Here is a 27,423-nt window from a genome sequence, read left to right on the forward strand (position 1 = left end):
CCGTCCGTCCGTCCCCCCCCCCCTGCCCCTGCCCCACAAGTTGGTGTCCGGACACTGGGCCGCGACAAGGGGAGGGGGGGTGGAGACGGGAGTCTGAGGAGGAGGAGGAGGAGGAGCAGCGGAGGATAGAACGGGAATCGAGGCCGTTTTTATTTAGATACCAAAGAAATACTGAGATGTTGAGTCATTTAATAGTCTGCTTGGTAGTGCTGCGGGGATAGCTTTGTATCCTTTATTCACCCCCACCCGAACCCGAGGGTGGTTTTTCTTTCATTGACTCAGATGGGGGCACAGCCAGTAGTTTAAGTTAAGTTGAGGGGACAGGCCGGCCCTTTTGGGCGTGCTGGTGGCGTGAGTTCCTGTTCTGCCATTGCACTCCCGTCCGAAAGCAAGCCCTCCCCCTTGAATTGTTTATTAAATGGGTTGTTTATGGAAACCATGTTCTTTTACCAGTATTTATGTTTTGATGTTTATTTTGAAGGGGATGAGTGCAATGTCAGTAACAAAATAAATCGTGTTTGCAAAAAAATTGTGTGTACTTTGTAATCCTTACTTTGCATTGCGTTTGACTGGAAGGAGCCTCAGTAATTCATTTAGGGAATAATGCCTAGTATGTGACCCATGGTGGCTGGAAGCATAAGTTGAGGGATTTCTAAGACATTCATTTGCCACTAGGAATAATAACAACCAGATTCAATTTATGGGAATATAGATCAACCCTACAAACACAAGGCAAAACGTGAGGCGGTCTCTTCAGGGCCATGTCAACGCTAGATCCGACAGTATATTCACACATCAGATATATTAAACTACAGAAGGAAGTCACTCTAGTGCTCAATACAAACATTCAGAAAATGCAGAGCCAAGCGTGCACAACACACCCTGATGCATTTTCTTTTTGGGTTATGAGTAGCATTCATAAAATCTGATTTAATAAGTTGTGGGCTGCATATCTTCATATAAATCAACACACTGGGCAATATTAATACAAATTCCCTTATAAAAGCCATGTAATGGCGGACTCGGAAGTGAACACGATTACAAATTCTCCATAAATTTTCAATCACTGTCTTGCCTTCTCACCTAAAAACGATTTGTAGATAAAGTGCACAAAATCTTACTCGACCTTCCATCTAGCAACTATTGCGGCATTGGAATATTTCTGCGTCGATTCCACCTTGAACCCAGCCTCCCAGGTCCCGACGTGTGCGTTCTCATCCATCCCAACGGACGTCAAGCGACAGTGTAACATGCACGGCTCCCATCCACTCCCCGCTCCAAGAGTGTTTTTCAGAGGTCCACTTCAGCACCTCGTCGAGTGGCCATCGCGCCAAACGGGACGGAGCCTGATGCCGGTCTCAGTCCTGAAGTGCTGAATCCTCTTCATCTCAAACACGTCATCTTCATCCCCCCCCCCCTCCCCTCCCCTCCCCTCCCCTCCCCCCCCATCGTAATGACACATTTCTCCACAAAAACAAGACAAGGGAATCGTGTTAGATTTTTTGAACGCAGTCTCGAGTACAAGTTCCATCGCTCTACCCCTGGTTTCTCCTTCAAACCACACCCACCCCCAACCCGCCCTTCTCCTGTTAGACCCTGCCCCCCCCCCCCCTCCCCCAGCCCCTCCTCAGTTCAGGTCCTCCCCCAGGCAGTCCAGCTCGGTGCTGAGCTTGTCTGCGTCCAGGCCCAGGTCCATGTCCATCATGCCCGACCGCTGGCCGAAGCTGGCGGAGATCTGGTCGAAGGTCTTCCCCCGCGTCTCCGGCACACGGAAGAAGGTGAAGACGAGGAAGAAGAGGAGGAGCCCCGCGAAGATCAGGAAGACGTAGGGTCCGCAGAGGTCCTTGGGGGGGGGGGGGGGGGGGGGCGAGGGCGAAAGACAGAACAGACGTGTGAGGGATTACTACACAAACCGCGGGAGGATGATGTCGACCTGGGTGTGTTCCAATAATGAAGGTGGATCGGCCGGCGAGATGCCACACGTTTTCTATTGCACTAACAGTGGGCGTGTCCAGCTAGATGTATGACGGATAGATCAGTCTACCAGCCTACCCAGTGGACTGTAGCAAATGTTGCTTATCTATCCATCATCCATCGAGGTGGACTCTCTCCCTCCCTCATTAAGACCATTAAAGCGGTTCCCTCTTCCAGTCCAACACCCGCGAGTAGAGACAGAGTCAGAAAACCAACTCACAGCCACATATTGGAAGCCCATGCCGATCAGGAAGTTGGCGGTCCAGTTGGAGAAGCCCGCCACCGCCATGGCTGCGGGCCGCGGGCCCTGGGAGAACAGCTCGGCCACGAAGAACCAGGGGATGGGCCCGGGCCCGATCTCAAAGAAGGCCACGAAGCCGAAGATGGCCAGCATGCTGACGAAGGCCGGAATGCTGTCCTGTGAGACCACACGGGAAAACATCGATTTCAGTCTTAACTTGTGATGGACAAATAATAATACACTTTGTTTGTACAGCCAGCGTTAGAAACAACGCTAACAATGTGCCTAACGTGCACACTAAAAACTAGCAAACACTCAATGTCAACAAGAGGACAGGTGGACGAGTGATCCAATGCAGAAAATATACAACGAATACATTTGCGATTTGAAACGTAAAAAGTTGTTCCGTCCAGTGAGCTAAACAATGGTTACAGTGAGCCTGAGATTATTTTTACCGCTAACAGCAACTGGTGCAAACACTTCGTACGGTGTACTCGGGAGAGAGGGGAGGACTGACCGATAAGGCGAGCGCCATTGTCATGATGATGGCACACACACACATCCCGCCCAGTCCCAGCATATGGAGGGTCCGTCGGCCCATCCTCTCAACCAGGAAGAGCTGTCGGCAACAGGTTCAGGACAGATGTGTTACGATGAATGTGAATATATATTTGGCCGGTTAAGCCCTTTGAGACTGTAATGGTGAATAAGGGCTATACAAATTAAATTGAATTGAATTGAATGTATTATGAGTATGTTCACAATTTGGCAAAAAGAAAGTATCACATTGTCTTTGAGAGGTGAATGGGATGTGAAGATAACCCTTTAAGGAGGGGGGGCTGGGGGGGGGGAGAGGGGGGGTAGGACTACTGACCGACACCACAGTGAAAGCACAGTTGACGGCGCCAGCTCCTATCGTAGCGTAGACCGGACTCTGCACCCCAGCCTTCATGAAGATACTGGTGGAGTAGTAGAAGATCTGGTCAGAGGAGAGGTAGACAAGGGAACTTTAGTTTGGCTGTAGTGTGCTCGTGTGATTAATATCTCATACGTCAAACTACAACTGCTTTATTTAAAATAACTAGGGTTAAGTCAGTGTAATGTTCCCTATGTCCCTATGTCTCACTGTAGGATGCAAGATGCACTGACTCCTCGTTGAGTCTTAAGGCGATACAAGGATGGCTACAATGAAAGGCTAATAATCAGCATCATCATGAATCAACAAGCGATCAGCAATAATCCACATGTGACTCAAAAGGTCCTCGATTGACCATGGTCAATAATCAGCCATCGATCCACCAATGACTCAATAGCTGAAGAGGACCACCATCAATCAATCAACAATAGCGACAAAAATAACCCAAACCAATCCATTGATGAAAATTGATAATCAACAATCAATCAACCAATCGATCAACAACTCAATAACTACAATAACACAAAAGGGGAAAATCCACAACCAATCAACACTTAGAAACATCCGCAACTCAAAGGGACGATCGACGGCGATTCATCGAATCCATCGTCGACAATCGACAATCGACCATCGACAATCGACCACAATCCCGACAATCGACGACCCCGAGGGGAGCGTCCACACGGTCAACCAGCGGGAAGCCGCCCGGCCGTCACTCACGGCGTTGACGCCCGACAGCTGCTGGGAGAGCTGCAGCAGGATGGCGATGACCATGGGCTGCCGGTACACTTTGGAGCGGAACAACTCGGGGATGGACACCTTCCTCTCCATGTCCATCCTCCGCTTCTCCTCCTTCATCTCCGCCAGCAGGTTGCCCACGTCGTGACGGCCCGTGAGCCGCCGCAGGCCTGATGGGGGTGTGGGGGGGGGGTGGAGGTGGGGGTGGGAGTGTGTGTGTGCGTGTGTGTGTGTGTGTGTGTGTGTGTGTGTGAGAGAGATTTTTAGAACTCTTTATCACATTCACTCTGTAACAGAGTTAGCATCAAATAGACATCAAATCAAATTAAAACTTTGAAGGAGTAAAAACAAGTATTTGAAATATGGATGTAAGTCAATTTGAATAAGTTCTTAATTTAAATTATTAAATTAAATTCATCAAATCCAACTTAGTTCGTAGGGTTTTCTACGTCGTGAACAAGTTGAATACGCAATATATCCACGTAACAAAGATGTTTCTAAGTTCCGGCTAAGTTTACGGTCTCCGAGGAGAGGTGCGGGTCTCCGCAAGACGCGAGCAGAACACCCGCCGCGCACTCACCGTTCTTGGCCTGGTGCTCCTGGCTGCGGACGATGTAGAGGAAGCGGGGGCTCTCCGGACAGAAGGGCAACAGCGCCATCTGCAGGACGGTGGGCAGTACCGTCACCCCCAGCAGCACCGGCCACAGTTCCTCGCTGCCCAGCAGGGCTTCCAGACCCAGTATCTGGAGGGGAGGGACAGAGAGAGAGAGCGAGAGAGAGAGAGCGAGAGAGAGAGACAAAGGAAGGAAGAATTAATGTGGACGGATGGAAAAGACTAGTTGGTCAGATGAATGGATGACGGATGAACAGATAGACAGACAGACAGTTACACAGATAGATGGATGGTTTAATGGATTAACTGAGAAAGAGAGAGATAGGTAAGCAGACAGACAGACGGACAGACAGATGGATAGAGTTGTCTGAATTTTTTAGTTTCTTCTTGTGTAGTTTTGGTTTAGTTTTTAGAGCCATTCCTTTCTCACCGCTCGTTAACTATGCTCCCCCTGTGCTGATTGGTTAATTGTTTCCTGGTGTGTAATTGAATTCCTACGGCCTGTTGGCTCCTGGTCTGGTACTGGTCAGATCTGGGTTGCTTGGTTGCGTCCTTGTAGTTGGTTCAGTAAGCGATTACCAAGGGTTGTAGTGGGCGGGGGGGACGCCGTCTGCCCACTACTTTCAGCATGTTACAAAAAAAAAATATATATATATATACAGTATATATATATGTAAAAAAAAGTATTTATTTTATATTCTTTTTTGCCCCTACACCACTGCCATTACCAATTTCACTATGCTCGTTTTCAGTTGTTGCTTGTGATTCATCTCTTGGAAGAAACAAGTCGAGAATTTTTGTTTGTTCTATTTAAATGCCTTGAGGCTCTAATGCATTCAGGGCCTAGACCCTGATCCTTGGAAGACAGACAGACAGACAGACAGACAGACCCCACAGGCCGACCAGACAGACAGACAGACAGACAGACCCCACAGGCCGACCAGACAGACAGACAGACAGACAGACAGACAGACCCCACAGGCCGACCAGACAGACAGGCTGTACCTGTGCTATGAGGATGCCTGTGACGATGGCCAGCTGGTGTAGGGTACCCAGGGCCCCTCGTAGGCTGGTGGGGGCAATCTCCCCCACGTACATGGGGGTCAGCCCGGAGGCCAGACCTGCACACAGAGAACCGCCAGGGTCAGCGAAAAAACGTGGGCCCTTTCAAGCCCCACGGAGCGTTCATGATGAGGGACGCAGGATAACAGATAAGCCCTGCCTTTATCAAGATGGACGCCCGGGTAACAAGGACGGCTTATGTAATCACAACACATCGACATGGGATTGTTGTACGAGTGAAAGGGGACAGAGGGTGTGAGCGAACGAAAGGGGTGTGTGCGTGTGTGTGTGTGTGTGTGTGTGTTTGTGTGTGTGTTTGTGTTTGTGTCTGAATGTGTCAGTGTGTGTGTGTGTGTGTGTCTGAATGTGTGTGTGTGTGTGTGTGTGTGTGTGTGTGTGTGTGTGTTTGTTTGTCTGTGTGTGTGTCTAAATGTGTCTGTGTGTGTGTATACGTGTGTGTGTGTGTGTGTGTCTGTGTGTCTGTGTGTGTGTGTGTGTGTGTCTGTGTGTGTGAGTGTGTGTGTGTGTGGGTGTGTGTGTGTCTGTGTGTGTGTCTGAATGTGTGTGTGTGTGTATATGTGTGTGTGTGTGTGTGTGTGTGTGTGCATGTGTGTGTGTGTGACTGACCACAGTACGCCCCGATGACGAAGCGTCCCAGAACCATCATCTCAATGGAGCGGCAGACCTTGGACATGCCCATGAGACCGCCCCCAATGAAGGCAAACAGGTTGTTGATCAGCATGGCTTTTCTCCTAGCAACACACACACACACGCATACACACACACTCTCTTTTGAAAATCACATGAATATGTCATGAAGGTGCCAGTAATATTTCCAAGGAGACTCAGATTTCCTGTAAATTATTCATCAAAATGATTCGGGTGTTGAGGATAATGCAACAACTTTTCGATATTTTCGATAGTAATATTCAGTTAAACGTTTTAGACTCATTTAAATAAATGCCCGTTTTTAATGCCAGTTCTGTCCTCTAGGGGGCAGCAGTCACAACTAAGATTTCTAAGCAGTGTCTGCTATGTACGGCAGGTGACTGGGACCACGTCTCCGATATCATGATTTAATGCAAAACCACATTGCCAAGGGCACAGTTAACCTAATATCCAAAGCGCAAGACAACACAAATATAAACATGTCATCTACCGAAGACAACCACGTCTTTGTCCAACATGGATATTCCTTTTCAAACAATCTGCCAGCTCACGCCATAAAAGCTATTTTTGAAGCAGAGATGTCTGCGGTCATGCCCGAACTGAACCTCTGATAAACACGTGATCCTGTCAAACAATGTCCTCCCGTAAACCCTCACCCCCCGGTGTGCCCAACTCCATTTATATCCCCTTTCAATCGCCGAGGGGGTCGGAAAGGCGCCCACGCTGGCGCTCGTGTTACTAATAGAAACTGGGTCGCCGCGCGCCACCTGAACCCCTCCATGACGGCGGTCGGGAGTCATTGCTGCGTCATGACTCAGATCTCTTAAGGCCAAACCAAACACCTGTGTGTCCGTCAGCTGCTGTAGCCAGACCATAGCACTGTGCCGGTTCATGTTGCGTTCATGTTGAGTCCTCTGCCATAAAGTCGCCAACAATGCCTCGTCTTCGGCTCTATGACAGCTGGTGATCTTTATCCCGCGTAGATGAATGTGTCATAGAGATGACATGTATGCAAACCTCCTCGACTGGTCCATCGTGAACAAAAAAGGAAGCGTCCCGGCCAGGAGGAAGCGGGCCTTGTATAACGATACCTCAGGGATCCTGAGGTAGCCGTTTGATTGGCTCCTAGCTAATAGCACTAGAGGACTTTAAACCCCACACTGGGTAACCGAGGGCAACAAGCGGGCCGTGTGTAACAATACCTCAGAAATCCTGAGGTAGCCGTTTGATTGGCTCCTAGCTAATAGCACTAGAGGACCCTCTATAAACCCCATCACTGGTAACCAAGGGCAACAAACGGGCCGTGTGTAAACGTGCCTCAGAAATCCAGAGGTAGCCATTTGATTGGTTCCTAGCTTAAAGAACTAGCGGACCGTCCATAAACCCCATCACTGGTAACCAAGGGCAACAAGCTGACCCTGTATAACGATACCTCCTGAGGTAGCCATTTGATTGGCTCCTAGCTAATGTAACTAGGCTAGAAGACCCTCTATGAACTACATCACTGGTTAACCTACCTGCCCAGCCACTCTGAGACAAAGCCCACGCAGAAGGACGAGCCCATGCCCCCGATGGAGAAGATGGCGACGGACAGCGACCACAGGGAGGTGAGGGTCCCGGGGGGGATGGGCTCCCCGTACCGGTGCTGCCACGTGGCATTGTAGTCCTGCTCAATGATCTGAGAGAGAGAGAGAGAGAGAGAGAGAGAGAGAGAGAGAGAGAGAGAGAGAGAGAGACAGACAGACAGACAGACAGACAGACAGACAGACAGACAGACAGACAGACAGACAGACAGACAGACAAATACAGAGAGAAATAGAGGGAGAGACAGAGAGACGGATGTGTTAGGCCACTGTTGACATGTCTTCCTGCCTGAATCTGAGGTGTGTATCAGTGACAGCACATTAAGACCTTTGTTGATGTCAGAAAAGTAGCCGTAAAAGGCTATACAGCTTTCCGAATCTGAGGTGTGTATCAGTGACAGCACATTAAGACCTTTGTTGATGTCAGAAAAGTAGCCGTAAAAGGCTATACAGCTTTCCGACTCTGTTATTTGTGTTTTCAGTGCCAACAAAATTTAACTTGTATTGACACAGCTGCGTGTAAAATTCCAAACTAATTATGAAATGGCTAGGTTGGTTTTTGTTATGTCCCTTTTCATACAGACCCAGATATCTACCCCAGTGGACACAAGAGAACATGTCCATTTGGATGGTTTTGGCCTATTGTACATAACCCATTCGTATCCAGAGATGATCTCAGTAGTATGTGTTAAAAATTGGTAGTCCCGCGTGGTAAAGAGGGTCAAGGATAGACGGACCCATCCTCCGAGGTCTCTGTTGCTCCCGCGTCTGCCAGGGAACTATGTCCTTGTTCCAGAAGATTGAGGGACTCTAGTGGTCAACATCCTTTCTAGTTACATGAATAGTCATGACAGTGTAAAAGGCTTCCAAGGTCTGTATAACGACATATAACCAGAGAAAGACGTAAGTAGACCAACGTAGAAAACGTTACAACTCCATTGACCTGAACATAATAACATTGCAACACCTGGTACAGAATAAGAAGATTAGCATGTGTGTAGATCGCGGTCGTGGGACTTACCTTCTGGGGAGCATTGATGACGCCAATGTTGTAGCCGAACTGCAGCGACCCCAGCACTGCAGTGAACACGGACAGAGCAAGGGTCCGGGTCACCGTCTAGGTGGGGAGAGAAGGGAAGGATGGGAGGAAGGGAAGGAAGAAAGAGTGGCAAGAATAAGGAACCAAAATAAAAAGAGAATCAGCGAAAGAGAGAATGAACGGAAAAGAAAGAAAGAAGAGTTAGTCTGTCAAACACAGTGCCCATCGGTGTGCATCCCTTCACCTGTCTGGCTTAGCTCAGGAGGTACAGCAGGTTGACTTGTAATCGGAAGGTTGCTAGTTCGATCCCCGGCTCCTCCTAGCTGAGAGTCGATGTGTCTCTGAGTGAGACACTTAACCCTAAAGGCTCCTGTTGAGCTGGCTGTCGCTGTGCATGGTTGACTCTGCCGGCGGTGTGTCAATGTTTGTATTAACTGCTGTAAGTCGCTTTGATTGCTATGTAATGCCCTAAATGTAAATGTCCCTTGCTCCTTCTGGGCCCCTGCTTCTACGTCTCCTCTGTCTAGCTCTGGGCTCAGGGCTTAGCCAGGAGTCATGCCCAAGGAGTGGGGTCGAACCTGGGACACTTGCTCATCCGGTATATGGATGTACTGGACAGGTGCCCTGCCCCCTCAAGGCAGTGTTTCCCAGACCTGTGGGTCTGGGGCCCAACTTGGGGGTCGCCCTGAGATGGTGATGGAGTCAAAGGAGAATGCACACTTCTGAGCTACAGATATTGGATGATGCATTTAAAAAAAAAAAAAAAAAAAAATTCCATGGTAATTTACATACCAACAGATTGCCCCATGATCTGTGGGTTAAAGCTATGTGTGTATAATCAGATAAAGAACGTCTTCAGAAATTGGGTTAGGTCAAGCCTCTCTGTTTGGAGATGGTGACCAGCAGTTACTGAAAGCTCTGTGCAGGAGTCAAGGGAGAGATCGATAGAACAGCTCTATAACAAAGCTTTGCACAGAACAGGATGAGATACAGAGATTCCTGCATGTTAACATACACATGGACACAGCTTTAGTCATGGTTGTCCAGAAGTGAGGTAATAATGAACAAGTAACCAGCATGATGATGAAGAAGATAAGATAGGGTGTCCCATGATGGTCACGCTGTTTTGGACTGATTATATAATATTAGAAAGCAGTGTTGTCCAATCGTAATGTTTGCTATATATACAGTATAACCAGGGGAACTCATGAGACTCATTCATTTTGGAGATTACAGCACACACACACACACACAGTCGCACACACACACACACACACACACACACACGCACACACACACACACACACACACACACACACACACACATGCATGCACACGCACGCACACACACACACACGCACACGCACACAGTCGCACACACACGCGCGCGCGCGCGCGCACACACACAAATACGCACACACACGCACACACTCTGAACTTAAGCACACCTGCTGTTACCCAGCAAGCAACACACACCTGTCTCCACGGTGAGTGACAAGAGGTCCCGAGACACAGACACACACACCCTCTACTCTATTCTGCCGGCTGTCTCCGGCAACACAATGAACGACACTTTGACAAAAGGATTCTAAAACCCTGAACTCAGACTCTGACGGACGACTTGATTCGCAGACACATTGAAGTCTGAATAATTTCATGTGTACAAGCGGTCATCAACATCATCGTTATAAACAGATACCCATGCAAAATGCGTATCTCTTTCTGCTGCTGGAAAGCATAACACCTGTATCTCTTGTGTTTACAACATATCTAATGTGCACCTTGTTAAATAGGACACAGGATGCTTATCTTTATTCCCTATTATTTGAATAATTTTATTAAATTTGAATGTCTTTTGGCCATGGGGCCGATACAAAGGGATCATTGTACTTGCACAAGCGACATGCTGTAAGGCAGGGGCTTAGCTTGCAGGAGGTGTTTTTAATAAGTCAACATGTGGTGTGACTTTTCTACAACCTATGTTGCCTGTAGCCCATGAAAACAAACCCAAATGTAATTGTTGTACGAGTAAGAGGGAGAGAGAGTGAGCTAAATAAAGAGGCGTGTGTGTGTGTGTGTGTGTGTGTGTGCGTGTGTGTTTATGTATTCATGCCAAGCACACCATCACATTTTCAAGAATGAGGAAAGAATCGCAGTTATTTAGTTTATTGTTTCCTTGTTCCGTTATTGTGAAACTATGAATTACATACATTGCATACATGCATGGATATTAATTACATTCATTATCTTTTGCCTTATAATTGTTTTTCTTCTCATTAAAAAGTTGTTACCATGCAATTCGGGATTTGCACAACCATAATAACTAACATTCTGGTTCAACAGCTTTTCAGTCTTTAGTCTTTATCACAGAGACTGGACTACAGGTGGATCAATAACTGACAACTACAAGCCCAATAAGCCTGGGATGATGTTTGTTTGTATGTTTGTATGTATTTGTATGTAAGGTTATGTTAGGTTATAGCTGCCATGGCCCTTGAGCAATTATCTTCTCTCTCAAGTAATTTGGATATGATATATTTTTAAAATCCATTTTAAAAGAGGATCGTTAAACTCATAGTAGACCCATAGTTCTGACTTGGTAGAATGCTTCCACCAAGTTAGAACAGGGGGAGGGGGTAATATTAGTGGCAAGTTGAAACCATGAGTTAAACTGCTGTTTCAAAGATTCTGATCGCACCCCCCCCCCCCCCCCCCCCCCCCACACACACACACACACACACACACACACACACACACACACACACACACACACACACACACACACACACACACACAACACACAAAGCACACTCGCAGACTCAAGGTCACCTTTCACAACTTCTTTCTCAAACAACTGGACATCTTAAATAGGCAGATACATAAATTCTAAAAATATATAAATCCAAAAAGATTGGACCGCAAGCTATATTACACAGTATAAACGCGAATAATCTAAATTATATAGCTAGTCGAAATAACAGTTATGCAGAGACCGTCGCATTCTCTATGAACAATTATTTACATTTATTTGAAAGAATTACTTTGTAACCTGAACAAACCATTCCCCATTCAGACGATACCATCCATGGAACAAATAGCAACCAATATCAACAAGCCCTGCGTAAACGCGCGCAACGGAATCGCCAGACACTTCTGCAAATATCCGAAGTAAGTCCTAACGGTACTTTTTTGGTGTGAATAATTTAGTTTAAATTGTAAAAAAGCCGCACATTACCTCCCCCCCGTTCAGTTGCTGGAACCCGGCAGGCATGCTTGGACAGCGAGAGACCCCCGAAGAGCAGCCGGTGACAGTTGCGTCTCGCTTCCCCCGCGCACACAACAGCAGGTCACCACGTGAAACCCACGCGAAACAAAAACAATGCCGTCCGAGATCTAATTTAAGCCCCCTATCCACCACCACCACCACCAAAAAAAAAATCGACGTAGCTTCAGCGTGGAGTCCGTGGAGTTAAAGTAGTTTGGTTTTCGTAATCTTGTCCTGCGTTTGCACTTGCGCGTCGCTTTTTCCGTGCGCAATATGAGGTTGTCATGGGCGCACGGCAGGGTAGTTTTAAGTCGTGCCTTGGGCTGATCTTGAAGGGCCCCAGTAGAGGTCGATTTTTGTGGCACCACGCACGCAGAAAGCCTTCATGCCATTGGCTGCAGGGCTATGACCGAATGTTCTCTGTGTACATAAAGTAGAATTCCACTCACACACACACACTACTACACGTGAGGCCTGGGGTGTATACACTCTTCAAGTAAAAGGCTGCATTCAAAATAAAGATTGAATACAAAAAGTTGGTTTCAGATCAAGTCAAGAGCGAATTGCATCACTTACAGGGACATCATATTACAATAATTATAAATTAAATCCAACAAGTTACAGACACTATAACAGTGAACATTTTTTGCGGTTCAAAATCAGATTGCAACATTTTTGTGGCTCTTTTTGAGCAACCAACATCCAATATGTTTGCAGGATGCGAAATGTACACGAGTTCTGAGGACTGAGGTATGTACAGCTCCATTATGGTTCACACCAGGGCATGGTTTTGAATGTCCACATTGAATCAGTGCAGGGCGAAGAACACGCTGTCCTCTAGGGGGTCCGGGCGTCCCCTCCGTCTCTCTGGTGGTTGCCGGGCGGGCCTGACCCACTTCCTCCGTCAGAAATCGGGGGGGGGGGGGGGCGGGCCTATCTCGCCCCACGGAATCATCTGCCATTGTCTGCTCTTCCACAGCACGTAACCCACGGCTATTTTGGAACCGCCGCCCACAGAGAAGGAGACAGGAGTCATGGGGCGAGATAGAGAGAGAGAGACAGAGAGAGAGAGAGAGAGAGAGACAGAGAGAGAGAGAGAGAGAGAGACAGAGAGAGAGAGAGAGAGAGAGACAGAGAGAGAGAGACAGAGACAGACAGAGAGGGAGAGAGAGACAGAGAGAGAGACAGAGAGAGAGAGAGGGAGCGAGAGAGAGACAGAGACAGACAGAGAGGGAGAGAGAGACAGAGAGAGCGAGAGAGAGACAGACAGAGAGGGAGAGAGAGAGAGAGAGAGGGAGAGAGGGAGAGAGAGACACAGGGAGAGAGAGAGAGACGGAGACAGACAGAGGGAGAGAAAGACAGAGAGAGAGAGAGACAGAGACAGACAGAGAGAGAGAGAGACACACACACACACACACAGACAGAGAGGGAGAGAGAGATAGAGAAACAGGTGGTGTTCTCCTCAATTTGGGGGTCTTTCACTGCACCCCCCCCCCCCCCTCCCCTCCCCTGTGTTAGCGCCGTTAAGTTTGGCCCCGGCACATGATGTCCACTGAGTCTCTCAGGGGTGTGTGGGGCGGGGGATAGGTGGGTGTGTGGCAGGCGAGAGTGTGTCATTGGTTGGGACCTGCCCACGAGGTACACAAACGGCCAAACACACGGCCTACATCCTCTTTATCAGCATCCCTCCGTGACCCCGCCCAGGTGCCACCTAACCGCCTCCTCCACCGCCCCACCCCCACCTCCCCTGCCTCCCTCTACACACGTCACTCGCTGACACGCCCTCGTCTCACGCCACTCTCTCGGCATGCCCCTACCCCCCCCCCCCCCCCTTTAGGTGAATAAGGCCCATGGGGGGTTCCATTTTACCTCTGCGTCTGTGTCAATACAAATGAGTCTGCTATAGTAGTTCAGCCAATGGGGAAGAAGGCAACACACCACCATGGTCAAACTGCTGCCCTTGCAAAAAGGAAACCATAATAACAACAAGTGGATCCAAAACAGAGCAACGGTGTTGTACCATCACACACACAGGTCGGCTTCCCCTCGCAACTTAACACTCCTCCTCCTCCTCCTCCTCCTCCTAAAATAAACAGCATTAACTCCATGGAACGCTGTGCAAATGTCACTTCTGTTGTTCCGGGCCTGGAGAGGCACACATGCTACTGTAACCCTCCGTATGGGTCACGCCACCACACAGCATGTGACCGTCGGCTTGTATTAACTTGGGTGACCAAAGAGGGGGATAAAAATATCGCATCCCTGTAAATAGCAAGTGTGTATGTGTGTTTATGTGTGTGTGTGTGTGTGTGTGTGTGTGTGTGTGTGTGTGCGTGCGTGCGTGCGTGCGTGTGTGTGTGCGTGCGTGCGTGCGTGTGCGTGTGTGCGTGCGTGTGCGTGTGTGCGTGCGTGCATGCGTGTGTGTGTGTGTGTATGTGTGTGTAGGGGGTCAGCTGGCATTGTTTATTTTGTGCACTGCTTGCAGTAAATCTTATAGCTAAAGACATGTTGATTTGAGGGTCAACTTCCGTCACAATCCATACACACTGAATGTAACCTCAAAGGCAAGGGTTGGAGCCATGCTGTGACATTAAATATGTTGAGGACAGTTGTGAGTACACTTTTCTGAGTCACCTTTTCCCTGTGTAAACCCCAGACCCCAACATCTGCTGGATAGTGATGGAATACTAGTTGTGAGATACTGTAGCCATGGCAACCTATTCACTTGGATTTATGTGTCTGAAATTGGTCTATTGAAGACCTCCCTTGAGTCTGCGATGAAGTTTAACGATTATGAATCGTATGAAACGATGATAGGATTGTATTGTATTATTACCTTGTGGGAATGTTTCATGAAAAACAAATCAACCTCTTTCTATCTCTGTATCTGTCTCTATCTCTTGTTTCTGTATATCGTTGGACTCAAAAGCTGTTGCTTTACTTTACTGGACAAAGGTGTCAGCAGAATATACTGTATGTAATATTTCAAGAGACCCATACAACCCTCTGTCCTCCCTACAGGGTGAATGGGGCCTTTGGTTATACTCACGTTTATTCTTTAGTCTATAAGCGGTGGTGCTGGTGCTGGGATCAAGTTCATAATGAACCCACTGAACGCCAACCGCGCATTCATTCAAAGGTCACACGGCCCAAAGAGGCACCGACCACCGCCCGGCCGTTCACAGAGACGGTAGGTCTACGGAGACTGCAGCAGTCTCTGACACATAATAGTCTGTTCCTGCAATAACAGAGGCTGCATTTTCAGGACCGCAGTTCTAGGACCTTTGCCTTTAAGACACAGTAAAGGAGAGTACATCCTTCCTAGGATGGCGTTGCAAATAAAGTTTAGATATATATTAATACACTGCTTAATTTTTGATTGTTAGATGGGTCAATTTAGGGGTTAGGTTAGAAATGTAAGTATTAGAGATGAATAAGTATACCACTAGAGGGCAATGTTCACCTCACATTACTCCATCATATTTTATGATAATAGTAATATAATCATAATAATAATTAACACGATCATTAATATGGTTACTATTTTTTAATAATAATATTATTCTTTTTTATTATAGGTCGAAGTGGTAGTAGACCTATTCATCGTTTTGTGAGTTATTATTGATAATCGATACTATTTTTACTTTTACTATACATATACAAATCACTCAAATTCATGGTTATAGTTATTGTAATGGTTAATGAGAAGAATATGTTACTTTCTATCTCGCCATTATTATTTGTTACTATTTAGCAACAACTACAGTAACAAGTACTATTTTATTTATTATTATTATTATGAACAATAATATATAGTAATACTTGTTGAAATCCATAAACTTCAGTAGGCCTATAGGTTATTTTTACAGCAATAGTAATAGATATTTTCACTAATCATTCAATAATGATGGCTAGTAGTAGGGATTACAGACTTCCCCTAATGCATGTTCTTCCGTGGTGAGGTAAATTCTTCAGGGACCGAGGATTGCAACTTTTCCCACATAAACTTTCTGCAGCCATTTTGATGACGCTGATTTGTTGCACGGCTTTCCAATCGTGAAATTCGCCATTTCCTTTTTTAAACCCAACAAAAGGAGCGCTGTGATTGGACGCCACGCCGCCCCTCCCCCTAACAAGTTTCTTCGGGAATCCCCAAACTCGACCCCCATCGTCCAACGTGTTCGCTCGGCGGTGCAATAATATTGTGAATAGCAGCTGACCCCGTTGTTGAAACACACTTCACGACTGACTCACAGCTCTACGCCGGATTGTGGGGTCTGAGGTAGCGCTTTTATTTCATGTTATCACCCCGGGTCTGGGTGGACACATCCCGCCGAATGTCGCTCCATTGAGGGGAGAAGTTGGGGAATTCCTCCACGTTTACCATGCGTTAGCTTCCTTAGCATCCGCACCGTCATGTTTCTCGGTGTTGTTGTCGACATTTTCCGGGTCCTTTTCACGAACAAATCACAGGCTAAGACTGCAATTCCGTATCTCGATTCAGCAAACGAACAATAATACAAACTTTGAGAGCAGGTTGTTAATTACCCTGTCGTTTTCCGGTAGGCCTTTAAGGCTGCGCGCTAGCTGCTCTGTTGTTTGGTTAGCACCCTGAAGGACAGCTCGTTGTTTTGATCTCCTGCACGAACCCCTCTGCGTCCTATTGTGGAGGTTTGATGTGCATAGTTTTTGATAATGAATGACTGTCGGAGTGTGTCTGCTAAAATGTGTGTTTTCAGTGTTTCCAACGTAAGGCTCATGGCCTAACTCTTGGATCCTTGGTGCACTGCTGACTGAAATACATACTTTAACTGCAGTTATTGTGCACATTTCGGTATCGATTGGATTGTATTTCGTTTACAATGTGTTTATTTGTGGTTTCCTCAACGTTCAGAGGATGTTTATGTGTATGCGTTGTTTCAATGCAACATCCTTCCTGGTAGCCCATCATAACAAACGAATAACATGTCCATTGTTTTTGTGACTGGTCGCAGTCTAACTGAAACTGTTGTATGTCTCAGCCTCGGGACCTGACCACTCCTCACTATGGATGACTCCCAGCTCTACGAGAGTCTTCCCCTGAGCCAGGACTCGTTCTTGGCCCTCTGGGGTAGTGTGTAAGTCAACATGAGATGCTACAATACTTGAGCAAATGATTCCAGACAAGCACTTGACAATTCCAATGATTACAGTTTAGACCAAATGTCAACTTTATTTTGCCTCCACCTGACCCCCCCCCAAAAAAACACAGTTTGATTCTATGCTGAAACCAACTAAATAAATAAGTTGTAGCATTTCACATCGTATTGATTTATCCCATCATTGAAGTTCCCTCCAAATACATCAGCTGGTTAAACACAAAAACAATGCTACCCCAACAATTTTCCGGTTCCACATCATGATGTTGCTATTCTAAATGATTATCAATCACATTTGCATTCATGTATGTGTTTACCATTTTCCCCTTAGGGTGCCGCCCTCTCTGGCCGGCCTGTCCTCCGCTGACAATGACGGCTGGCTCCCTGACGTAAGTCCGCTCGGTTTATTTACAAACTCCCCCGACGCTCTTGTCAGCCGTGAAACACGAAAAGTGAAGAACGTTCTCTTTCCACAGCTCTTGCCCGACAATGAGATGGGATGTGAACTATTTAGCTACCCGGACCCGTCCCCCCACCTGGACACCCCGACCACGCCCGCGGCTCCCACCGTGCCCACCACCTCAGATTATCCCGGGGACTTGGGATTTGAGCTTCGATTTCAGAAGTCTGGAACCGCAAAATCAGTTACCTCCACCGTGAGTATCCGTCCTCCTAAATCCTCCCAGACGGCTGGTTTCTGGTCTGGGACAGATGAAGTGTTCTCTTACTGGATGCAGATCAACGGCTGAGCGATGAGGATAAAACCGGAGTAGAGGCTTTAATGTGTATTCCCCCCCCGTACTACCTCCCGGTCCTGCGTTGTGTCAGGGCGGTCGTGTCCTCTGACATTGCCGGGCTATTCTAGACGGGAGATGAGACCAGTTAAAACCTGCATGTACTTTAACTATCTGGTCTAAAATAGCATAATGCGACTATAAAAATATTTTAAATATTTTGTTAATACTTTACTTAATTTAACATTTTTAATAGTCTGATTAGACAGTGTTTTGGAGCAGAGCCGGAGTGGTCTGTTCCCTCATGGGGGGCGATGTGGAACGCATAGTGACCAGGAGAACAATGGAGGGTCCTGCCACAGACATGAAGAACACTCCGCCACGGAGAAAGTGTTCAAAACTTATCCTAAGTTTAGATTTCACAAACTCACAAACGTCTAGGGTTAGGGTTAGGGTTAACAAGGTGATTCATTAAGAATACATTTATTTATTAAAGAAAAACTACTTTCACTAAAATGGGTCTTTTTCATATTGTTTATGGTTGGTAAGTCAAATCGGGTAAAAAAAAAGAAAAAAAAAAGATATACGGTTCTAAAAGCGTAATTAAAGTAAATTCTTACCTTGGCGTTATGTTAAAAGCATACTTTTTGGATCCTTCATGAGAGCATTCAAGTGGAATCTCATTCATTGTGTGGGGTTGCTCAAACATATGGCATAGATGTCACTCACAGCAAATGGCTGCAAGGTTTCCACGGTGACTCACCCGTATGAGTCACACCATTGGTCGGCGTGGGTTAAAGTTTGGCTGTAGTAGCATTTAAACTACCGCCCCCAACCCTCACCCCCCCCCCCCCCCCCCTGACTAACTGGGAGTGTTGCCTGCCGCTTGCAGAACCATGTACTGACATGACAGGGCATGTTCCTCTGCTCCAGTCAACATAGAGTTAAACTCGACCCATAGCTAGGTAGAGAGCGCTGAAACCCCAGACAGTCTTCTTCCCACAGCTGCCTCCACAGTGGCTCCACTAGGCCATGGTAAGTATCTAAATGATAAACGTGTACATATGCTAAAAACGTTTTTTTTTTTGTTTGTTTGTCTGCTGGAACCGCTTTTGGATTCTTCCAGTCTTCACAACCTTCTCTGGTCTCAGTACTGAAGGTCATGAAGACGCATTGATTCATCTTTCTTTTTTTTTTTTTTTTTTTTTCGGACGTTGGTGCTTCAGTTCTCAATTCAACTCAACAAATTATACTGCCAGCTGGCTAAGACCTGCCCTGTGGAGGTCCTTGTGGACCGGGACCCCCCGCCCGGAGCCATCCTGAGGGCCACGGCGGTATATAAAAAGACGGAGCACGTGGCGGACGTGGTGCGACGGTGCCCCCATCACCTAAAGGAGGACGGTGAGGCGGTGGAGCGGCGGGTTCACCTAACTTAAACTTAACTTATGTTAACCTAACTAAAACTAAACGGAGAGACACTCACGCTGTTATCAGACGGTAGTTGATGAGCAAATGTTTTTAGTTCAGTCTTTTATTGCCGGAGACGGGGAGGCCTTGGGTCTAGAAGGCAAGCGTTTGGAAAAGGTTTTTTTTTTTGAACCAACAGATCGAAAGAAATTAAATACTAAGAAAACGTTATTCTTATTTCAAACCGGTTCTTTGCAGCCCTGTGAGTCTGTAACTGATTAAGGGGTGCAGGAATTGAATGTCATTGCGCATGATTTTCGACCCCCTTCGCTCACCGTCCTGTTAAACTCCACGGACGCTTCCGGGTCAAGTGTGACGTGCCCTTCCTCTCACACCGGCGGCGCATGTAAGTTCTGCGTACGCGTGCGGGCCCAGCCATACCCGCGGTGCTCAACTTTCAATGTCTGCCTGTCTAGGTGTAAGTGTCCCAGTGCTGAGTGCTGCGTCTCATCTCGCACACTGAACTCCGTTGGTATGCAAAAGTCGAAAAATTAAGTGTGTGTGTGACGACAACCACTCTACACCAGTATTATGTGGGGTTCGCTAAGTGTGTGTGTGTGTGTGGTTCGCTTGTGTCTTCTTTTTGTGCAGTCGTGGAGCATCGCAGCCACCTGATCCGGGTGGAGGGCAGCCAGCGGGCCCAATACATGGAGGACCCAAACACCAAGCGGCAGAGCGTCACGCTGCCCTACGAACCCCCCCAGGTAACCTGAAGCAGATTGGAAAGCTGTATTCTCATTGTGTGTGTATGTGTGTGTGTGTGCAGAAAAATATAACAGCAGCATTCGGACAACCGAACATGAAGTGTCTGATGACAGGGTTTTAAGGGGAAAATTAAACGTCTTTACTTGTTGGAACAAGGATCTTTTGGTTCCACATGAAAGGAACGATCAAATGGAACACAAAAACAAAAAACCATCAATAGAACGGCCAAGGTGGTTACGACATGACAGGCAAGAAAAATGTTAAAGAAAACCCCCTCACACTCACTAGCTGGGTGGAGCACCTTACCTGGCTCCCGAGCCCGACGCACAAGTAGCGGAGCGGACAAATCAAAACAGTGCGTCTTCCGGTGAAGCTAGAGAGAGAGAGAGGCCGTCTTCCACTGGGCTTTATGTGAGTGGGGCGGCGCCAACAATCAGGGAGAGCCAGTCAGCACCTCGTAGTCAGTATGCTCCGCCTCCAGGAGGTGATTGGATGCAGGAGCAAGGCAAAAACAACATTTTAATGCAAACACAAAAGTCAGTACAATATAGTACTACCCCGTAACTGTGTGTGTTGTTTTGACCGTGCGTTTCCTCTCCACACAGCTGGGCTCCGTGCACACGACGCTCCTGCTGAACTTCATGTGTAACAGCTCCTGCATGGGCGGAATGAACCGGAGGCCCATCCTGACCATCCTGACACTGGAGTCCTCTGAGTGAGTCCGTCCATGTCCTCTCTAGTGATCAACGTTTTTTTTTTTTTCCTGCCATGATTTAGACAGACAGACAGGTCAATAAATGTTCCGTTTTTAAATTGAGACTTGTAACATTTGTTATCATCATTGTGTCATTTCTATGATGTAAAACGAAGGAGCAAACGCAGTACCGGCTCAAGAAAATCTGCATCGGCGTATCGGTCATCAGCTAAATTCAGCATCGCCCTAAAAAAAAAATCCATATCGGTCGATCCCCAGAGCTCTCTAACCACCCCCCCCCCCGGCCTCTCCACAGGGGGCAGGTCCTCGGACGGCGGTGCTTCGAGGTGCGGGTCTGCGCGTGTCCCGGGCGCGACCGGAAAACCGAGGAGGGGAACGTCGAGAAAAAAACGGAGGGAACCAAGCCCACTAAAAAAAGAAGTGCGTAAGCCGGCGTGATTCTCTCTCTCTCTCTCTCTCTCTCTCTCTCTCTCTCTCTCTCTCTCTCTCTCTCTCTCTCTCTCTCTCTCTCTCTCTCTCTCTCTCTCTCTCTCTCTCTCTCTCTCTCTCTCTCTCTCTCTCTCTCTCTCTCTCTCTCTCTCTCTGCTTTGTAACCCTGGGGTGTTGTTTGCTGTCCTCTCCTCAGAGAGCCCCCCCACTCCGGCCCCCGCGGCCCCACCCAAGAGGATCATGTCCAGCTCCAGCGCTGAGGAGGAGGACAAGGAGGTGTTCATGATCCAGGTGAGCTCCAAACACTGACACAAGTACTATGGACGAACCGTTTATGTACATGCATGCATGGTACGTGTGTATGTACACCGGGGTGCGGCCGCCCCAGAGTGACCAACCACAACTAAAGAAATGTGCGTGTTTGTCTGTTTGATTGACAGGTCCGTGGCCGTAAGAGATACGAGATCTTGAAGCAGATCAATGATGCGCTAGAGCTGCAAGAGAAGTAAGTACCAAAGGAGTCCGCTGTAGAACATGTTGGTCCACGCCGGAGAGGCAACAAACCATTATTTTCATTGTCCATTTATCCAGCGATTTCGTTTTTTTTTTTCTCTAAAACATCGCATCAAGTGTCAATGACAAGTGCAAGGCGATAAATGTGATCACTCTATCTAATAAGCAGCCATGATGTCTAACCAAGGTTTTTTTTTCCAAGATTGTGAACTAGTTGTTCATCCATCTCTCTCCACTGTGTTAGGAGCAAGATCAAACAGGAGGTCCAAAGTGGACCGTCGTGCGGTAAAAGACGGCTGGCAGACCGGACGGATGAGGGGACCGACTGAGGGGCCATGGTGGTTTTTTTAAAAGAAACATGTACGTCAACATACCACTGCCACAGTGAACCCATTCTTTTCTACGCCTTTCTTTTGTCATCCTTTTTTTTTTTTCTTTCATAGCTTATTTTTTTCCACATATAGTTTTATATACCATGTATTTTATTTTTCATGTCTTTTTTTTTTTCTCTCGATACTAATTCTTTTTTATTTTGTTTTTATAAGAGGTCATATTAAAAAAAAAAATGAAATAACTTAACCGTTTGTTCCTTGTTCCGTCATGTGAGCTGCATTACTCTTGTTTTATTGAAAGCGTAGCAACAACCGGGTATCTTTCAAATGATGTATACATGGCATGTATGACCTTTGGAAGCGCTAGTTGTTAGGACCGGCCACAAACTGCAAAACATTAGTACGTTATTTCCCTTTGCTGCTTTGCATGTTTGCTGGACCTATGCAAAACCAGGCCGACTGTAATACGGTGACCTTTCTGTATGACATGAATACCACAGTGTTCAGCCAACCAGACACATTCGGCATTCGTTCGGCCAAGTGGCTCGATATTATTTTGTTAATCAAGTTGGATGCCGACTCATACAAAGGCTGGGATTGAAACCTTGGGTACTTTGACTGGCCTGAGCAGCCAAGATGGATAAAGTCTCCATACTTTTTATTATCGGTAAGTTTGGGATTCCAAACGGCAGTTTGACTCATATATGCAAATTGTTACTGTATACGTGTTGAACTAATGAGGGACCTATTTTCAAAAAAAAAAATAATAATAATAATTATATTTGATAAATACATTTTAATAGCTTCACCGCTGTTGCCGTGTTGGTCCGAGAGACTGAACTTCCACCAGTCCGAAAATGCCTCCTGGGATGAGGCGAGGCGACATTGCCAGGTAGCCTGTTGACCTTTAAAATAATTAGTTAGTGAGGCATTGAAGTTAATACATCAAATGTTGACTTACCTGGAAAGGTCATCACTAAGGTTAATGACAATGCCTATTCCTTTCTCTGGTGTGTTTCCCAAATTACACATTGTTGTAATTGCGGCAACATGAATTTAAAAAAAATATATATATTTTTTTTTTACAAAAAGATGAAGGGATATCTTACAAAAACGCTGCAATGTAAACTGGAACCCCGTATCCAAACTCCCATGCCCACCAATTTCTCGGGCCCCTGGCCCCCGCAGGTGTGTTACAAGGACCTGGTGACGGTCAGCTACGACAACAGCCTCGCCCTGGTCCAAGACCTCAAGGGCCAGCACTGGATCGGCCTCCGGGAGAACTATAAAGGTATTAATTATGAAGGTATTATTGTAGCAAATGTCTTTAGCATGTGTAGGCCTACACTAAAGTCACAAATGTGTAACAGTAAATTTGAAGTCGTAAATATTTTTTCTACCATTGTAAACACAGAATAGGGGCTACGAGTTCACAAGTCCTTTGTTACAGGTGCACAAATCCTATCCTGTGCGTCACAACTTCAAAGAGTCATGACACGGCAGCAAATTCGAGCAGTTGTATCGATGGACCAGTGGCGATGGGAAGCTCAGCTTCCCCTAAAATTTCGAAATTAAATGGTCAAATATATACTGTTGTGTTAACATTTCATTGACAAAAAATGCGTTAGGACACGTCCATCTCGAAGACGAGTTCGTTCAGAATCAGCTGCTTATCGCAGCTGATGTCCTTCTCATACATTCCCTTAGCGTCACAGTGCGTTTGCCTGTTGAAGCTCAGCGTCCATCCACTTCAATGGAGCTGCATAGAACAGCTTTTTTTAGTTCGTCGAAAGTCGACGGTCATTGGATAATGCTGCGATTATGTCCCTCCCATGGACGCTCAGCGTCTCTGGGGGTGAATGGAGGAGTGGGCTGGCCTGGACACTGGGCTTCTGCGTGATGATTGGAGGGTCTGCGAAAGACTGAGTTGCCGTTTGATTGACAGCGATTTTGAACTATAAAAAATCGCCGGAGCTCTCTTCATTCTTCAGTTCCATCGCGGATTTTGCAAGCGAGTCGAAAGACAAACTGCAACGTATTTCTTGATATTTGCTTGGCTAAATTGCTTGACAATTTTCATCGTACATTTCATACACTTATTCACACAATTCCAATTCCTTCCCTTCAGTTTAACATAATTCCCACATTTCCTTGTTCAAGTTTAATATTGTTTTGGTAGATGGCCATCACTTTGATTCAGGGAGCCTGAGGTCTGAACTTCAAGTCCTGTATTCAGATCAGTACTTGCAGGGTGTGTGATTTCTTGGTGTTCCTTAAAGACATGGAGTTGGACAGTGCAATGCCTCAGCTTTACAAACTGTTCTCATTAGTGGCAACAATTTGAGCTACATCTGCAGGTATATAAAGGAGCTGCTCCTGTTCAAAGCGGCTCAAGTCCTACACCCGTAACACAATGGGCCAAGTCTGTTTAAGCAGCCTAGATCTGCTGGCCATTGAGAGGACACTGGTCAAGTCACTGAAAAAGACAGCTAGTTGGTATGACAGAGCATTTCCTTGAAAAGGAACAGAGAGGATAATTTACGTATACACAAATTGACTATTTATATGATGTAGGCCGAAAATGAGCTTCCCCTTTTTGAAAGACCAGCAGCCTCCACTGCGATGGACTTGTGCTCGCTGATTAAAATTCTCATTGAACACAGCGATCAATATAATTTCATTTGTGAGGAAATGTTTCACAGATGTGTAACTTCTGATGCATTAGTTCACATTTGGGTTTATGAATGCACACATTTTGTGCATGTTCTCAGATTATGAAACACGGGTGTGCGAATGTGTTTTGCACCAACTGCGCTGCAATGATTGTAGCAAAAGTGTCAAGTGCATGACTCTTTGAAGTTGTGACACACAAGATAGGATTTGTGCACCTGTAACAAAGGACTTGTGAACTCGTGGCCCCTATTCTGTGTTTACAATCGTAGAAAAATATTTACGACTTCAGATTTACTGTTACACATTTGTGCCTTTAGTGTACACATGCTAAAGACTTTTGCTGCAATAACACCTTCATAGAGAACCTGGGGGGCGAGCCGTGGTCTGCCTGGGCCAACGGGGACCCCATCACCTTCCAGAACTGGTACCGCGTGATACCCCGGGCACCTGTGGTGGAAACCACCACCGCCATCACCACCACCACCGCCATCACCACCACTCCCATCACCATCACTCCCACTGATTTAACCGCCACTGCCCTTCCTGAAAACAATACTGGTGGCTTAACTAATACCAGTAGTGGCGTCACTGAAACGAGTAGCGTTACGCCAACGACTTCCATAATGACGACGCAATATGTGAGAGAGGACTGTGTGGCCATGCACCACTTCGGACCCTGGGTCGAGGAAGACTGCGCTACAGAGTTGCCTTTTATCTGTTATGATGTTAAGTATAATCTCGCTCTTAAAAGTGCATGTCATTTTATTAAAAAATAAAGAAAAAAGGTATATGTATTGGGTTTATATATATATATATATATATATATATATATATATATATATATAAAGGGATTAATGAAGTTGTTATCTATCTATCTAACTTTACGCCAATTAAATGGGGGATATTGAAAGTTAATCGGTGGACTTTTGAATATATTTGACGTGTGTCTTTCATACCCACCTTAGACCGGTTCTATGGCGAAGCCTCGGTCAACAGGACTGCCACAACCGCCAGGCTGAGCTGGACGAAGGCGCCTGGGAACATAAGCAGCTACCGCGTGGAAGTCCAGGGGGATGTGGCCCTGAACGATAGCGTCGAAGGTTTGACCTATGACCTCTTCAACATGACCCCAGGCACCATATACAAAGTGCGGGTGTTCGCGGTGAAGTGCAACCGGGAACTGAACTCGCAGAATATTTCTTTCATCACCAGTGAGTTACTTCCACGTATTCAATAAGGAATGATCTATCTGTTGAGCGTCATTTTTGCAAATGCTGTTTATGAAATTGTCATACATGTGAATACAACTTCATAGTTTATTGAAATTAGGCCTATTTCAATGTGGAGCCAAATAATTTGGGTGATAAAATTTGACCTTACATTTTGTGCACATTTAGACGGCGAAAAGACAAACAAGATAAAAGCTTGAAATATTAATCACTTGCATGCAATCTCAATAATATTACAAACTAGTAATAACTACATGAACTACCCACTGCTCCAACTGCTCCGACACTGTCAATAACCAATAATCAACTATCCAGAGGTCATCCTTCAAAAACGCTCGCTGGTAAATCATCACGGAGCACCGAGGTCTCCCTCCTGACGTAATTAAACATTTGATCAGAAACATGCGTTTAACGTGTCCAACACACTCTCTCTCCTCTTCAGAGCCGGGGACGCCGCAGAACCTCACCATCGTGAACACCACGGAGCGCTCCGCGTTCCTGCGCTGGGAGCGGCCCATGGGCAGCCTGTCCCACTACTGCGTGATGGTCGGGGCGGAGCCGTGCCGAGACAACACCACCGAGGAAGAAGCGGCGGTCCAGGATTTGATCCCCGGCGGCCAGTACACGGTGTACGTGAAGAGCGTGACCGGGGACGTGCACGGCGATTGCGCCAACATCCCTGTGAACACCAGTGAGTCCGCACCGCCGGCATCGCCAGCCGCGTCACTCGGGGTCGTCATGGCGACGGGGCCCCCTTTCCACTCCAAGGCCTCTCAAGGCCCCGTCGTAGTAGTATAGGGAGTGGTGGCGAATCCGAACGAACTGCAATCGCAGCACCACTTAGTTTCTATTAAAATAGACTCGGAAAGACAGGGGTTTGAAAGAATTATTATAATTTTATATCAATTTTATGAATGTTAACTTCTATTCTAACTCTGTTTCCTTGGTGAAAAAACAACACCGTAGCCCCAAAAAGCCGACTTGCGTTGCTAAGTAGAGTGTGCTGGAATCAGGGCTTCGGAATTTGGGGTTCGTAGTGAAGTCGATTTTCAATTGATTACAACGCTTGATCACAGCCACAGTTTGAAAGGGCTCCACCGGCACACATTACACCACGGCCCGTCACGCTCAGACTCACACTCCGAACGGCAAGAAACCCGGAACGATGGATCCCTCGATCCGGGTTCATCTGAAGGTCTCCTCTCTGAAAACGGCGGGCCTTTTTCCTTGCCCTTGAGAGGAGTCAGGGGTTAGAGAGCGCCGTATAATGTGTCCCTCCCTTTGAGAGGAGGGACAGTTACTCTGCATGTACGTTTACATGCAGAGTAACTGTAACTGTGATGGGCAAGGGTTGCCGGTTCGATCCCCGACCCAGTAGGGAAAATGTG

At 46.7% G+C, this 27,423-nt stretch overlaps 3 protein-coding genes across 3 annotated transcripts in view; 2 read left to right on the forward strand and 1 right to left on the reverse strand.

Annotated features, from left to right (window-relative positions):
* Positions 1 to 128: 128 nt before the first annotated feature.
* LOC311368364 (solute carrier family 2, facilitated glucose transporter member 4-like) lies at positions 129 to 12,420 on the reverse strand. The gene is made up of 11 exons (XM_084487166.1): positions 12,071 to 12,420; positions 8,818 to 8,913; positions 7,731 to 7,891; positions 6,172 to 6,296; positions 5,488 to 5,603; positions 4,450 to 4,612; positions 3,852 to 4,039; positions 3,090 to 3,194; positions 2,733 to 2,834; positions 2,195 to 2,392; positions 129 to 1,843 (listed from the first exon to the last, which is right to left on the reverse strand). The coding sequence occupies exons 1-11, from the start codon at positions 12,104 to 12,106 to the stop codon at positions 1,628 to 1,630; spliced, it is 1,506 nt and encodes a 501-aa protein (XP_084343292.1). The 5' UTR covers positions 12,107 to 12,420; the 3' UTR covers positions 129 to 1,627.
* Positions 12,421 to 16,243: 3,823 nt separating this feature from the next.
* On the forward strand, positions 16,244 to 22,361 carry tp53 (tumor protein p53). The gene is made up of 11 exons (XM_084487208.1): positions 16,244 to 16,382; positions 17,122 to 17,217; positions 17,570 to 17,627; positions 17,715 to 17,894; positions 19,199 to 19,373; positions 20,031 to 20,143; positions 20,750 to 20,859; positions 21,155 to 21,279; positions 21,485 to 21,579; positions 21,729 to 21,793; positions 22,046 to 22,361. The coding sequence occupies exons 2-11, from the start codon at positions 17,147 to 17,149 to the stop codon at positions 22,128 to 22,130; spliced, it is 1,077 nt and encodes a 358-aa protein (XP_084343334.1). The 5' UTR covers positions 16,244 to 16,382; positions 17,122 to 17,146; the 3' UTR covers positions 22,131 to 22,361.
* A 408-nt stretch (positions 22,362 to 22,769) lies between these two features.
* The window catches only part of LOC311368734 (uncharacterized protein), a gene marked incomplete at both ends in the record, with an annotated part of 5,179 nt that continues 525 nt past the window's right edge, over positions 22,770 to 27,423 (forward strand). Inside the window, 7 exons of the mRNA XM_084487520.1 lie at positions 22,770 to 22,800; positions 22,937 to 23,025; positions 23,322 to 23,424; positions 25,140 to 25,230; positions 25,384 to 25,556; positions 25,772 to 26,017; positions 26,478 to 26,726. Coding sequence (XP_084343646.1) covers positions 22,770 to 22,800; positions 22,937 to 23,025; positions 23,322 to 23,424; positions 25,140 to 25,230; positions 25,384 to 25,556; positions 25,772 to 26,017; positions 26,478 to 26,726 — 982 coding nt within the window. The remainder of the gene's footprint in view (positions 22,801 to 22,936; positions 23,026 to 23,321; positions 23,425 to 25,139; positions 25,231 to 25,383; positions 25,557 to 25,771; positions 26,018 to 26,477; positions 26,727 to 27,423) is intronic.

Source organism: Micromesistius poutassou (assembly GCF_964030765.1).
Source record: "Micromesistius poutassou genome assembly, chromosome: 23".
In the NCBI taxonomy this organism is placed as follows: domain Eukaryota; kingdom Metazoa; phylum Chordata; class Actinopteri; order Gadiformes; family Gadidae; genus Micromesistius; species Micromesistius poutassou.

What these genes read in the sequence shown, in the direction of transcription:
- LOC311368364 (XM_084487166.1), bottom strand. Translation starts at nt 12,106, where the DNA reads ATGCCTGCCGGGTTCCAGCAACTGAACGGGGGGGAG. An exon ending in GTCTCAGAGTGGCTGGGCAG is followed by an intron (nt 6,297 to 7,730) that starts GTAGGTTAACCA and finishes GTGTGTTGCTAG; the next exon opens with GAGAAAAGCCATGCTGATCA. An exon ending in CAGGCATCCTCATAGCACAG is followed by an intron (nt 4,613 to 5,487) that starts GTACAGCCTGTC and finishes CCTCCCCTCCAG; the next exon opens with ATACTGGGTCTGGAAGCCCT.
- tp53 (XM_084487208.1), top strand. Translation starts at nt 17,147, where the DNA reads ATGGATGACTCCCAGCTCTACGAGAGTCTTCCCCTGAGCCAGGACTCG. An exon ending in CCATCACCTAAAGGAGGACG is followed by an intron (nt 19,374 to 20,030) that starts GTGAGGCGGTGG and finishes CTTTTTGTGCAG; the next exon opens with TCGTGGAGCATCGCAGCCAC. An exon ending in CTGACACTGGAGTCCTCTGA is followed by an intron (nt 20,860 to 21,154) that starts GTGAGTCCGTCC and finishes GCCTCTCCACAG; the next exon opens with GGGGCAGGTCCTCGGACGGC.